This window comes from Oncorhynchus clarkii, chromosome 6 (assembly GCF_045791955.1).
Source record: "Oncorhynchus clarkii lewisi isolate Uvic-CL-2024 chromosome 6, UVic_Ocla_1.0, whole genome shotgun sequence".
NCBI classification, from domain to species: Eukaryota; Metazoa; Chordata; class Actinopteri; order Salmoniformes; family Salmonidae; genus Oncorhynchus; species Oncorhynchus clarkii.
In genome coordinates this window covers 9,825,153-9,839,481 of record NC_092152.1, presented here as the reverse complement: position 1 = coordinate 9,839,481, position 14,329 = coordinate 9,825,153, and the positions used below count along the sequence as shown (strand labels likewise).

At 45.5% G+C, this 14,329-nt stretch overlaps 1 protein-coding gene across 2 annotated transcripts in view; it reads right to left on the bottom strand.

Moving 5' to 3' along the window:
• The window catches only part of LOC139410599 (pikachurin), a 44,106-nt gene that overhangs the window by 9,630 nt on the left and 20,147 nt on the right, over positions 1-14,329 (bottom strand). For both annotated transcript variants that reach the window (XM_071155906.1, XM_071155905.1), the window contains 9 exons: positions 12,307-12,422; positions 10,899-11,319; positions 8,814-8,914; positions 8,614-8,714; positions 8,219-8,363; positions 7,673-7,862; positions 5,891-6,016; positions 2,645-2,888; positions 2,288-2,399 (listed from right to left, as the gene is read on the bottom strand). In XM_071155906.1, coding sequence (XP_071012007.1) covers positions 2,288-2,399; positions 2,645-2,888; positions 5,891-6,016; positions 7,673-7,862; positions 8,219-8,363; positions 8,614-8,714; positions 8,814-8,914; positions 10,899-11,319; positions 12,307-12,422 — 1,556 coding nt within the window. The remainder of the gene's footprint in view (positions 1-2,287; positions 2,400-2,644; positions 2,889-5,890; positions 6,017-7,672; positions 7,863-8,218; positions 8,364-8,613; positions 8,715-8,813; positions 8,915-10,898; positions 11,320-12,306; positions 12,423-14,329) is intronic.

Here is a 14,329-nt window from a genome sequence, read left to right as displayed (position 1 = left end):
GGAAAACACTGTGCCCTAGAGTTTTTACCTGGTCAGGCTACATGGTCAAGTGTAGGGATGTTGTGGTGACCATATTACAGGCAGTTATGAGAAATGTCAAATTCAGTTAAAATTGGACAAAAAAAACGCAGTAAAATTCCACGTGAGTATTGAGTCATGGTAATCTCCTTTTATGCACTCTGGACACAGTGACAAAATAAATTCAACCACAAATTTGTTTCATGACAAAACCGGAGAGCCACATCTGTCCGGCGAAGTCAACAAAACATATTGCATGTAACAAACAGTTACATGACTTACAGCAAGGTCATGTTTCCCTACATTTTCAGACTATTAAAAACAACTATTGATTTAGGACCACAGAGAGTTACCGCAAGTCGAAAAGAAAACAGGAGATGCCTCCACTATTCCAGCACTATTTCAACATCATCTAATCACCTGTGCTTAGTCTAATACAGTGACAACTAAAATATACCAAAAACGATTTAGTTCAATCAACGTAAGCTAAATATGACACGGCTGTCCATGGTATTGATTTCTGTGTGTGTTTGTGTGTGCATGTGTGTGCATGTATGTGTGAAAACGTGTATTTACTCGTACTTGTAGGAAAACGCCAATGCCGTCCTCCTCTTTCATGTTGCCTAAACAGTATATGACTCTTTCATACAGTACACGCTATTATTTTTTGTTGTCCTAGGTTACTTGGCTAAAATACTTGCTCGCTAGCTTAACTTCATGGGCAACGGCACGCCAGGCCAGCGAGTTAACATTAGCATACTAAGTCTAGCTACATCTTCAACTTCCATCCTCAGGCCAGGGGCACAACAATGTATGAATTAATGGTTGGATCAGAACCACCGCTATAATCATTGGACAGTACGGAGAATTAAATACAACCACAAGTCCATCATCATCCATGGCTACTTTAGGAAAGGGACGATTTTAGCTAGCTAGCCACCGGAAGAAAACAACAAAACGAGATGCAACAATTCATGTTTTTTTCTGTCAATAATGACGTTTGGCTCGTGATGTGATGTGATTGGTCTGAAGACAAGTCCAAACTGGCTTCCCTTTTTGTGTGCACCAGGACCAATCACATCTGAGCTCACTCAGTTTAGCTCAACGCTGATTGGCTATTATTTTATATATTTCTTTATCAAGGGAGGCCAAATGCTCGCTGGCTTTCCTTCCATTCAATGCTATGGGCGGCAACAATGTTTTTGCGACTTTCTCAAATCATCAGCAGCCTATAGGACCAGTGTATAGCACCAGTGTATAGCACCAGTGTATAGGACCAGTGTATAGGACCAGTGTATATCACCAGTGTATAGGACCAGTGTATAGCACCAGTGTATAGCACCAGTGTATAGCACCAGTGTATAGCACCAGTGTATAGGACCAGTGTATATCACCAGTGTATAGGACCAGTGTATAGGACCAGTGTATAGGACCAGTGTATATCACCAGTGTATAGGACCAGTGTATAGCACCAGTGTATATCACCAGTGTATAGGACCAGTGTATAGCACCAGTGTATAGGACCAGTGTATAGCACCAGTGTATAGCACCAGTGTATAGCACCAGTGTATAGCACCAGTGTATAGGACCAGTGTATAGCACCAGTGTATAGCACCAGTGTATAGCACCAGTGTATATCACCAGTGTATAGCACCAGTGTATAGGACCTGTTTCAAATGATCACTTTAATGCTCAACATAGGACACTTCATATGTGCACTTGTTCCGGACTGGGAAAAATATTGAATTATATTCTTCTAACTATTAAATCATATGATATAAAATAATGGCACAGGACTTAAGCCTATCTTGTCTGCTAAATGAATAAGCCTACAGCCTAGGCATGGCACATAGCCAGATAACATACAATGGGCCAACTCATATTCTGTTTTTCTGAAATACATTTTCTTCATATCATAATGTTTCTTTAGACCTGCCTAAAATAAATCATGTATTTATTGTGATGGTGTATTTTATTTAATTAATTTGGGTGACTTTTTAAAATGTAGATGTTCCAAAGGTCTGGCATCAGTGGCTTGTATGTGTGGAAGCCAGGAGATGCTAAACATGTTCATGTTAATTAACGGTCAATTCGCATGACAATAACCGGCTGACAAAATGTTTTCTGGAAATCCCAATCGAACAATTCCCAGGGATCAGGATAGAAAAGGTAGGACATCTGTAATTCTCCGACCAGGATTTCTGGAAAACCTGGGAATTTTTGGGAAAGATGGTTATTGGAAATGTCAAATCCTAGTCCAGTCCTGTACCTCAGCTATGCCCTCCATGGGCCTCTGGTTGTCCACCTGCAGGATGCCACTCTTGGCTGTACGAGAGACCCGCAGCTCATGCCATGTGCCTATACTGACCTGCTCCTCACTCCTACACACACATGCACACACACGCACGCACGCACACAAAGACACACATGCACACGCACATAAACAGACATAGACACACATACACACACAGACACAGACACACACAGACAGGAAAAGCATGGGTCAAACAGTCATCATTTCCTATACATATGAACAAAGAGTTGCCAACACAAGTCTACAAACATTACAAAACAGTCGTAACAGAGTCATATCCTGTAAACATAGATCTTTCAATGAAGCCTGTACCTAATGACAGACCCTCCAGATCCACAGTCAAAGCGGAACTCCACGTATCCTTCCACCAGGTTGATGGCCAAGAAGTCCCGGCTGCTGGCGTCGTCGCTGTAGAGCAGCGTGCCGTCAGGCCTGGCCGGCTGAAAGGTGATCTCAAACTCCATGAAGGACAGGTAACTGAGGAGGGACTGGGGCCAAGGGGCGCTGGCGTACGAAAACATGGTCTCGTTGAAGAGCGGCAGAGACAGCAGGAAACCTGGCAGTGGTTTGAGATAAAGTGACAGGTTTGGGATAGGGTGACAGGTTTGGGATAGGGTGACAGGTTTGGGATAGGGTGACAGGTTTGGGATAGGGTGACAGGTTTGGGATAAAGTGACAGGTTTAGGATAGGGTGACAGGTTTGGGATAGTGTGACAGGTTTGGGATAAAGTGACATGTTTGGGATAGGGTGACAGGTTTGGAAAATGATAAAGTAGCATACAGGATGTGGCTGGGATACAGGATGTGGCTGATCTATCTACGTCACATATGTCAGAGTCAAGGCCCGCGGGCCACATCCGGCCCGCAAGAAGGTTTTTTACGGCCCCTGGGGGTGACAGGTTTGCACCAATACTACATTTCCCACAATGCAAAGGTGACGCACCGAGCAGTAGGCTGCTTCATTTCAATATTTATTGGCACAGCAGTCGTCAGCATCACAGTAAAATTAACTTTCAGATACCCATCAAAAATGGCAAAACGGAAGGTGGATACTGAGAACCGGGGGTTTCAAACAAGGTGGGAGTCGGAGTATATGTTCACGAAGGTAGCTGGAAAACCTGTGTGTCTTCTGTGTGGAGAAAGTGTGGCGGTACTGAAAGAGTATAATCTGAGACGACATTATGAAACGAAACACGCGGACAAAAACAAGAATATGGACATGGAACAAAGGCTACAAAAGGCAGAGGAATTAAAACGAGTCAAAAAAGCCAAATCACAAGGCCAGGCTGCTGTCAAGGCCAGTTTTATTTTGGCAGAAGAGATCGCTAAATCAGCCCGGCCATTTACGGAGGGGGATTTCATCAAAAACTGCATGATTATAGTTTGTGACGAAGTTTGCCCAGAAAAAAGGCAACTCTTTTTAAAATGAAAAAGGGAAAAGATTTTATTGCATATTCCTTGGCTGTGGATGAGAGCACCGACATTTCTGACATTGCCCAGTTGTCAATTTTCATCCGCGGAGTGGACTCCAACCTAAGCGTGACAGAGGAGTTTTTGGCTTTACGTCCTATGCATGGCACAACTACGGGGCATGATTTGTATGAAGAGGTGTCAAGATGTGTAAATGAGATGGAGCTGCCTTGGGAAAAACTCGTGGGTTTGACAACCGACGGAGCACCTGCGATGTGTGGACACAGGAGCGGACTGGTGGCGAAGATCGGGAAAAGATCGAAACGCTGATCTATCTACACCAGGAAGTAGCATACAGGATGTGGCTGATCTATCTACGGAGTAGAAACGGAGCATGGTGAATACGATGGCTAAGCCAGGGAAAGGTGCTTCAAAGATGTTTCGAGCTTCGTGAGGAGATTTGTCTGTTCTTGGACAGCAAAGGGAAAGACACAACACAACTCCGAGACGAAATGTTTCTGTGTGAAATGGCTTTTCTGTGTGACATTACGAGTCATCTGAATGCAATAAACTTGCAGCTGCAGGGTCGGGATCGTGTCATCTCTGATATGTACAGTACAGTGAAGGCATTTAAAACCAAACTGACTCTGTGGGAGACGCAGATGCGGAAAGAAAATTTGAGCCACTTTCCCAGCTGCCAGACCATGAAAGAGAAGCTCTCTACCAGTGCGTTCCCGAGCACACAGTTGGCTGATAAAATAGGTATGCTTGCCGCTGACTTTCGACGCCGATTTGCTGACTTTGAAGCACAAAAAAGCAGGTTGGAACTGCTCGGTAACCCATTTGCTGTTGACGTGGAAAGCTCACCACCAAACCTCCAAATGGAGTTGATTGACCTCCAATGCAATGATGCACTGAGGGCAAAATATGCGGCAGTGGGTGCTGCGGAGTTCGCCCGTTTCCTCCCCGGCACAATGCCCCAGCTGCGCATCCAGGCTGCTCAAACGTTGTCTATGTTTGGCAGCACATACCTGTGTGAACAACTGTTTTCTTTGATGAACCTGAACAAAACATCACACAGAAGTCGACTTACTGCTGAACACCTCCACTCAATTCTGAGGATTTCTTCAGCTCAGAGCCTTACCCCGAACATTGATGAACTTGTGGAAAAGATGGGACACCACCAAGTATCACCCTCAACCTCAAACAAGTGAACATTACTGTGCAATCACATATTTAGAGTTTTTACTCAGTTCAAGTTTAAAAGTTAAAATGTAATATTTGTTTTCACTGCATGTTACTTCTCCTTAAACAAAGTGTTGTTTTTGATTAATAGATTTTTGCACTTTATTTTTTTGTATTTCAATCCAATTATATTTTAAAAATATTTCAGTTGAGTGGATGATAGAAAATTGCTATTATTGTTTTTTCTTTGAAGTAAATTTAGCCCACTTTTGCTAAAATAGAAAATATAGTCTACTGATGGTGCCTTGAATACCGGTTTCTTTCATTTAATGTTCATGTTATGGGGATATTTATATAAAGGAAATTTGTCTTTTGTGTCTGTTGAAAATTAAAGATTACTGACAGAGCCATAAGAAAATATTGCTTTATTTATCTGATCATATTGTAATATATTTGTTAGGTTTTCAGTAGGTTCAATTAGGTTCACTAGACTATATGCGTCATTTAAAAATTTTTCAATGAACATTCGAACAGTCCGGCCCTCGTCTTGTAGCTGATTTTTTTATTTGGCCCTCCGTCCATTTGACTTTGACACCCCTGATCTACGTAGAATACAGGGTGTGGCTGATCTATCTAAGTAGAATTCAGGGTGTGGCTGATCTATCTAAGTAGCATACAGGGTGTGTAGCACAAGAAAGAAACATGTCTATGTCGGATGTCAAGTATAATTGAATGGGCAGAAGTCAGTATTTAATATCTACATTTATTCACAATTGGCATTATACAGTTTGTGTTGTAGAGAAGTACAGTATTATGCATCCCAAATAGCACCCTATTCCCTACACAGTGCACTACTTCTGACCAGAGTCCTATGGAACCCTATTCCCTACACAGTGCACTACTTTTGACCAGAGCCCTATGGGCCATGTGTGACGCAGACTAGAGGACAGAAAGATTACTCACTCTCTTCACAGAGCATGCCTCTGAAGCCCAGAGGGCACAGACAGATGTACCCGTCCGCTCGGTTGGCAAAGCAGATTCCTCTGTTGTCGCAGGTGATCATCTCACACACACTGTCACTGCACTCACCTGGGGAACAAACGGAAAGGATACACACAGGCGCTGCAGGATTTAAAGAAACAGTTCACAACAACAACAACAAAAAAGGTGTCCACTGTTAATACAATCCCAAGAAATTGTGCAGTCAAGTTTTCACTTTCAGAACAAAGCTACATTTCTGATGATGTGTTTTGTGTTTTATGATGATAATGAACTCTCTTTAACTGCCCCCAACTCTAAATTAACTATCCCTTTAACTGACCCTTAACTAAATTAACTCTCCCTTGAACTGCCCCCTAACTCTAAATGAATTATCCCTTGAACTGCCCCCATCTCTAAATTAACTATGCATTTAACTGCCCCCTAAGTCTAAATGAACTATCCCTTTAACTGCCCCCTATCTCTAAATTAACTATCACTTTAACTGCCGTCTAATTCTAAATGAACTATCCCTTTAACTGCCCTCCAATTCTAAATGAACTATCCCTTTAACTGCCCTCTAACTCTAAATTAACTATCTCTTTAACTGCCGTCTAACTCTAAATGAACTCTCTCTTTAACTGCCCTCTAACTCTAAATGAACTATCCCTTTAACTGCCGTCTAACTCTAAATGAACTCTCTCTTTAACTGCCCTCTAACTCTAAATGAACTATCCCTTTAACTGCCGTCTAACTCTAAATGAACTCTCTCTTTAACTGCCCTCTAACTCTAAATTAACTATCCCTTTAACTGCCGTCTAACTCTAAATGAACTCTCTCTTTAACTGCCCTCTAACTCTAAATGAACTATCCCTTTAACTGCCGTCTAACTCTAAATGAACTCTCTCTTTAACTGCCCTCTAACTCTAAATGAACTATCCCTTTAACTGCCGTCTAACTCTAAATGAACTCTCTCTTTAACTGCCCTCTAACTCTAAATGAACTATCCCTTTAACTGCCGTCTAACTCTAAATGAACTCTCTCTTTAACTGCCCTCTAACTCTAAATGAACTATCCCTTTAACTGCCGTCTAACTCTAAATGAACTCTCTCTTTAACTGCCCTCTAACTCTAAATGAATTTACTTGTACAGCCAGACTTGACCAATAGATGGAATGTGGATGACATTACCACAGACGAAGAGCCAAGCGTAAGTGAAGTCTATTTTTTCACTGCTGTCTATCCCTATTCTACATATCATCATTATGGGATGGGATGTGTATTTCATATCATATTTCTTTTGACAAATCACCTCATTGATTTCACCTATGTGGCGCTACAGTGTGAGTTACCACTTTGACACAGAGTGAGAACCAGCGGTGTATCTCCCTCGTTCTGTCGACTCTCATCAACATTGACTGTCCATTCAACTCCACACCCGGTATAAATGCACTAATCAATATGGTGTCTGACTGTTGACCTACAGAAAGCCAGACAACTCTCCAGCTCAAATCTGACCTGGGGACAGATTCATTCCACAGACATGGCCAAAGACATGGGATGATAGACTACAGTACATCCGAATATTCATGGAATTTGGACAAAGTGACAAATTCTGTTAGAAGTGCTAGAACTAAAACTAGAGGTAGAAGACTACGATTATAAGACTTGAATGAAAAACAAAGAAACATCAGAAACCATTGGGAATGAAGAGGATATAAGCCAGCTGGACATCCAGACGTGTATGGATCGGACCCCCCTCCCTTACCGATGTCTGCCCCGCTCAGAGCGCTGCCTAGGGGCCAGGGTCTGAGATCCGTGGCCTTGTTGTTGATGGTCAGACTCTGGATGCAGCCCTGAAAGCCCCGGTTGCTCCCTGTGGCCCTGACCAACCAATAGGCACTGGGAGCCCCTCCCAAGTACAACGGGCTTCGGAATGTGATCTTGGTGTACTGTCCCTGTGGGGGAGAAAGAGAGGGTCAACCATTACAGTCAAGCAAATCTATAGCTAATCCTGGCTAAACATAAAAAGAGAAATAGAAAAAGCGATGCACTAAAGCTCTCTAATGAGAGGGATTATCACCTGTCAATCATGGAGGTATGCATCCCAAATGACACCCTATTCTCTATAGTGTGCACTACTTTTGACCAGAGTCCATAAGGAAGCCCATCGGGCTCTGGTCAAAAGTGGTCCACTATGTAGGGAATCAGGTGGCATTTGATACACTGACCGTTATAGATCATACTTCTATCTCAGTGAAATATCGACCCAATCTAAAATCTTGCTGGCGCCACTGGTGAGTTCTGCCCTCACCTGTGAGCGTCCTGAAATGGGCGTATCGTTGTCCATTCTCAGCCAGCCACTCATGCCGTCCCTGAATACGGTGACAGTGTGCCACTGTCCCGGCACCATGCGAGTCTCGCTGACTATCTGAGCTGCCCCAGTGCCACAGTTAAACCTGCAAAACCACAACACATTGTCTGTCTCCCCTGCCGCAACCACACTGACCCTATCACAGCATGCCTAATCACTGTCACACAGTCTGGGATGAATTTCCCCCTAAGTACAGATCTAGGATCAGCTTCTCCTCCCCCAATAATAACCTTAATTATTGTTGGGGAAAATGCAAGACTGACACAAGATCAGCATCAAGGGGCAAATTCACCCTACACCCTGACAAACCCGCCGCAACCACACTGGTCACACACCTGTAATGCAGCTTGCCTCGTACAAGAGCCAGAGAGGTGAAGTCTCCACGGCCATGCTCATTCTCCCCACAGTACAGCAACAAGCCATCCTCCGAGTCTGCCTAACACACAACACACACACACAGATACAGACGGAAATACACACACAGACATGCACGGACCACACACACAGACACACAACCAGCGGTATAGTACTGTACCTTGAATTCAAGGGTCATCTGAAAGGTCTGGTAAGAGTTCTTCAGAGGTTCAAAGGTCATGTGGGAGTGGCCATAGAACCTTGGGAACTGCACCGTCACTCCTGGCAAACACAGAGCAGGAAACACCAGCTCATCACTGTGTTTTACAATGGCATCGATCAAGTCAGTGTGAACATGCAACACACTCAACTGAATTCAAATACTGGGGCTCAAAAACATAGGAGTGCAAGGCAGAACCAGGTGGAAGATCATGATGGTATTCATTAGGGCACACCGTGGCAAAAGGCTGTACAACGGAAAGCAAAAAGAGTGTTGGTTATTGGACAAGCTCAGGTATAGTCCATCCTTGTTTTAATTTGTTTCTTCTGTTTGGTGAATAATGAATACGAACCAGTTGAATTTAGGTGAAACACAAACATTTTCGAAACTCTGACCCTCCTCCCCCCCTTCTCCCTGTGCTCCACATGATCAATTTATGTTCATGACACAGAATTAGGCCTACACAAGAGACACCCTATCCACAGACCCTATCTCCACTAGAGAGACATTTTCAGAGAAAGAGAGGACACAGATCATTTCCAGAAGGATGTCTATAGACCCAAACTCAGCCACTGTCTCTCCCCCCCCCCCCCCCCCACACACACACACACACACACACCAATTACAGAGGATAGAACACTCCGATTGCACAGGGTTGATCCATTCTCCCACGAGGTGAGAGGTTAAAAATACTCAATAAAGTCAGTCAAATTATTGTCAGGGTTTATAAGACTCAGGAGATAAGATGCTTTGAGTATATTTCGGAGGAGGAGCAGGAAGAGGAAAGGAGGAAGGGGAGAAAGAGGAGGAGCAGGAGGAGGGGGAGGAGCAGGAAGAGGAGCAGGCTGAGGAAGAGCTGAAGTAGAGGAAGAGCAGAAGGAGGAGCAGGAGGGGGAGGAGGAGTAAGAAGAGCAGAAGGAGGAGGAGCAGGAGCAGGAGCAGGAGGAGCAGAAGAAGAGGAAGAGCAGGAAGAGGAGCAGGAAGAGGAGGAGGTGCAGAAGAAGAGGAAGGGCAGGAAGAGGAGTAGAAGCATGAAGAGCAGGAGGAGGAGGAGGAGCAAGAGGAGGGGAAGCATGAAGAGCAGGAGGAGGAGGAGCAAGAGGAGAAGAAGCATGAAGAGCAGGAGGAGGAGGAGCAAGAGGAGGGGAAGCATGAAGAGCAGGAGGAAGAGGAGCAAGAGGAGGAGAAACATAAAGAGCAGGAGGAAGAGGAGCAAGATGACGAGAAGCATGAAGAGCAGGAGGAAGAGGAGCAGGGGCAGGAGAAGCATGAAGAGCAGAAGGAGGAGGAGCAGGGGGAGGAGAAGCATGAAGAGCAGGAGGAAGAGGAGCAGGGGGAGGAGAAGCATGAAGAGCAGGAGGAAGAGGAGCAGGGGGAGGAGAAGCATGAAGAGCAGGAGGAAGAGGAGCAGGGGGAGGAGAAGCACGAAGAGCAGGAGCAAGAGCAGGGGGAGGAGAAGCATGAAGAGCAGGAGGACGAGGAGCAGGGGGAGGAGAAGCATGAAGAGCAGGAGGAAGAGGAGCAGGGGGAGGAGAAGCATGAAGAGCAGGAGGACGAGGAGCAGGGGGAGGAGAAGCATGAAGAGCAGGAGGAAGAGGAGCAGGGGGAGGAGAAGCATGAAGAGCAGGAGGAAGAGGAACAGGGGGAGGAGAAGCATGAAGAGCAGGAGGACGAGGAGCAGGGGGAGGAGAAGCATGAAGAACAGGAGGAAGAAGAGCAGGGGGAGGAGAAGCATGAAGAGCAGGAGGAAGAGGAACAGGGGGAGGAGAAGCATGAAGAGCAGGAGGAAGTGGAGCAGGGGGAGGAGAAGCATGAAGAGCAGGAGGAAGAGCAGGGGGAGGAAAAGCATGAAGAGCAGGAGGAAGAGGAGCAGGGGGAGGAGAAGCATGAAGAGCAGAAGGAAGTGGAGCAGGGGGAGGAGAAGCATGAAGAGCAGAAGGAAGAGGAGCAGGGGAGAAGAAAGCTGGCAAGTCCCTGTCCTAATCCAAGGTCCAAGTCCTGTCATCACAGGGTTAACTCCCCCTGTCCTGACCTGGACTGACTCACCGTAGGAGCAGATGTCACCACTGCGGCCCAGGTTGCAGTGGCAACGGGAGCCTCCGCTGTCGTAGTCACTGAGGCAGAAGCTGTCGGGGGGGCACACCGTGTCCTCACAGGCTAGGTCGTACAGCCTGGGCACGGGGCCCATCCACTGGGTCATGGGGGGCGTGGGGGTGGTGTGAGGCAGGGTGGTGGAGGAAGGGCCGTCGGTGGTGGGGCTCATGGTGATCAGCTCAGGGGTGACGGGGGTAAGTGGGGAGCCCAGCTCTGGGTCAGAGGGGGGTGAGGGGAGGAGGATGGCGTTGGGTGTGGCCGTGCCCATCCTGTAGATGACGTTCCCGCCTGGCTGAGAGGACGGCGTTCCAGACCGGGAACGGAGCTGGGATCTCTGGTTGTCACCGTTGGGAATGGCAGGGAACGGCTTCAGCTTCGAAACGGCAAGATGGAGTAAGAGGGATGCCACTTAGTTAGTTAGTTTAGTTTGCTGGATTAGTTATTGGACAGACTGGGTGCATGCCTAAAACAAACAGTGTTGCCAAATGTATAGTTATACTTATAGAGCTGCTTTCCTGGACCCAAATGAACCCTATTCCTGGACCCAAATGAACACTATTCCTGGACCCAAATGAACACTATTCCTGTACCCAAATGAAACCTATTCCTGGACCCAAATGAACCCTATTCCTGTACCCAAATGAACCCTATTCCTGTACCCAAATGAACCCTATTCCTGTACCCAAATGAACCCTATTCCTGGACACAAATGAACCCTATTCCTGGACCCAAATGAACACTATTCCTGTACCCAAATGAACCCTATTCCTGGACACAAATTAACCCTATTCCTGGACCCAAATGAACCCTATTCCTGGACCCAAATGAACACTATTCCTGTACCCAAATGAACCCTATTCCTGGACCCAAATGAACCCTATTCCTGGACCCAAATGAACCCTATTCCTGGACCCAAATGAACCCTATTCCTGGACCCAAATGAACCCTATTCCTGGACCCAAATGAACCCTATTCCTGGACCCAAATGAACCCTATTCCTGGACCCAAATGAACACTATTCCTGGACCAAAAAAAATCTCAATGGATAATCTGCATTAAAAGTGCTTTTTGAACAAGGAAACCGGGAACATACGGTTGTTAAATATTTGCCCTGAGAATAGCCGGATTGGGATATGACTGAGATAAGGATAAGATTGGTAGGGTGGCTTTCCTAGGGCCCCTGGTTTCTAGGGCCCCTGTGACCGGTCTAGGGTGAATTTGCTCCTAGACACTGATCTTGGGACAGTTTTTCCTTTCCCCCACTAATGGTTAAGGTTAGGATTGAGAGAGGGTAAGAGGATCCTAGATCTGTACCTAAGGAAAACATAACCCCAGAGCCCTGATGTACATGATGACCCACCTCCTCAATGAAGACATCGTAGTCAGAGTCGTCTATGTCAAATCCGTCTTCATCTTTGATCTTGCCGTCTGTGATGTAGCGCTGGCCATAGCCGCTGCTGCCAACCTCTGCTGTGCCTATGGATATGGACACTATTATGTATAGAATTAAATCGACACAGTGTACAGTACAAGTACAATATCAGCATCATGAGACTATGACAAGAGCACAGTGAGTCACAATGTCACAGTTAGTCTGACTCTCCAGACAGATGGACAGGTGGGGAACATAGAGTTCGAAATAGCCAGCCATGCTAACACGGGCCTTGTGGCGAGTACTCTATCCAACTCTATGGTCGGGACTTGGTCGAGTGGGCAGCAAACACACAGGGAGCCCATGGTGCTGAGGATGATGATGATTAGCTAATAAATGTTGGTGGATGATACCCTATAGGGATGGATGATATACAGTAGTAGCCTGGTCCTAGATCAGCTTATGCTGTCGTGTCAAAGTTATGACAAGGAGTTTACATAATAGCACAAACAGATCTGGGACCAGGCTAATAGAGTAGTTGTCCCAGGTCTACCTGTCACAGTGTAGAGAGCTTTTTTCACCACATACTGGAACCTGTCCCCCAGATATACGACTGACCATGCAGACAGAGACCATGCTGAGTCCGGCCAGACAGTAGGAAACAAAAACACTATGATGTTTAGAATCCCCAACCTAAATTATTTATTTCACATATAATACTGTGTGTCTGTGCGTGTGTGTGCAGAACAACCTCAAAATAATTACTCCTAACCATAACGTAGGAGTCAGGTAAGGTTACTGCTGACCATAATGTAGGAGTGAGGTAAGGTTACTGCTGACCATAATGTAGGAGTGAGGTAAGGTTACTCCTAACCATAACGTAGGAGTCAGGTAAGGTTACTGCTGACCATAATGTAGGAGTGAGGTAAGGTTACTGCTGACCATAATGTAGGAGTGAGGTAAGGTTACTCCTAATCATAACGTAGGAGTCAGGTAAGGTTACTGCTGACCATAATGTAGGAGTGAGGTAAGGTTACTGCTGACCATAATGTAGGAGTGAGGTAAGGTTACTGCTGACCATAATGTAGGAGTGAAGTAAGGTTACTGCTGACCATAATGTAGGAGTGGGGTAAGGTTAATGCTGACCATAATGTAGGAGTGAGGTAAGGTTACTGCTGACCATAATGTAGGAGTGGGGTAAGGTTACTGCTGACCATAATGTAAGAGTGAAGTAAGGTTACTGCTGACCATAATGTAGGAGTGGGGTAAGGTTACTACTGACCATAATGTAGGAGTGGGGTAAGGTTACTGCTGACCATAATGTAGGAGTGAAGTAAGGTTACTGCTGACCATAATGTAGGAGTGAGGTAAGGTTACTGCTGACCATAATGTAGGAGTGAAGTAAGGTTACTGCTGACCATAATGTAGGAGTGAGGTAAGGTTACTGCTGACCATAATGTAGGAGTCAAGTAAGGTTACTGCTGACCATAATGTAGGAGTGGGGTAAGGTTACTGCTGACCATAATGTAGGAGTCAAGTAAGGTTACTGCTGACCATAATGTAGGAGTGAGGTAAGGTTACTACTGACCATAATGTAGGAGTGAGGTAAGGTTACTGCTGACCATAATGTAGGAGTGGGGTAAGGTTACTACTGACCATAATGTAGGAGTCAAGTAAGGTTACTGCAGACCATAATGTAGGAGTGGGGTAAGGTTACTGCTGACCATAATGTAGGAGTGGGGTAAGGTTACTGCTGACCATAATGTAGGAGTCAAGTAAGGTTACTGCTGACCATAATGTAGGAGTGAGGTAAGGTTACTGCTGACCATAATGTAGAAGTGAGGTAAGGTTACTATTGACCATAATGTAGGAGTGGGGTAAGGTTACTACTGACCATAATGTAGGAGTGGGGTAAGGTTAATGCTGACCATAATGTAGGAGTGAGGTAAGGTTACTACTGACCATAATGTAGGAGTGGGGTAAGGTTACTACTGACCATAATGTAGGAGTG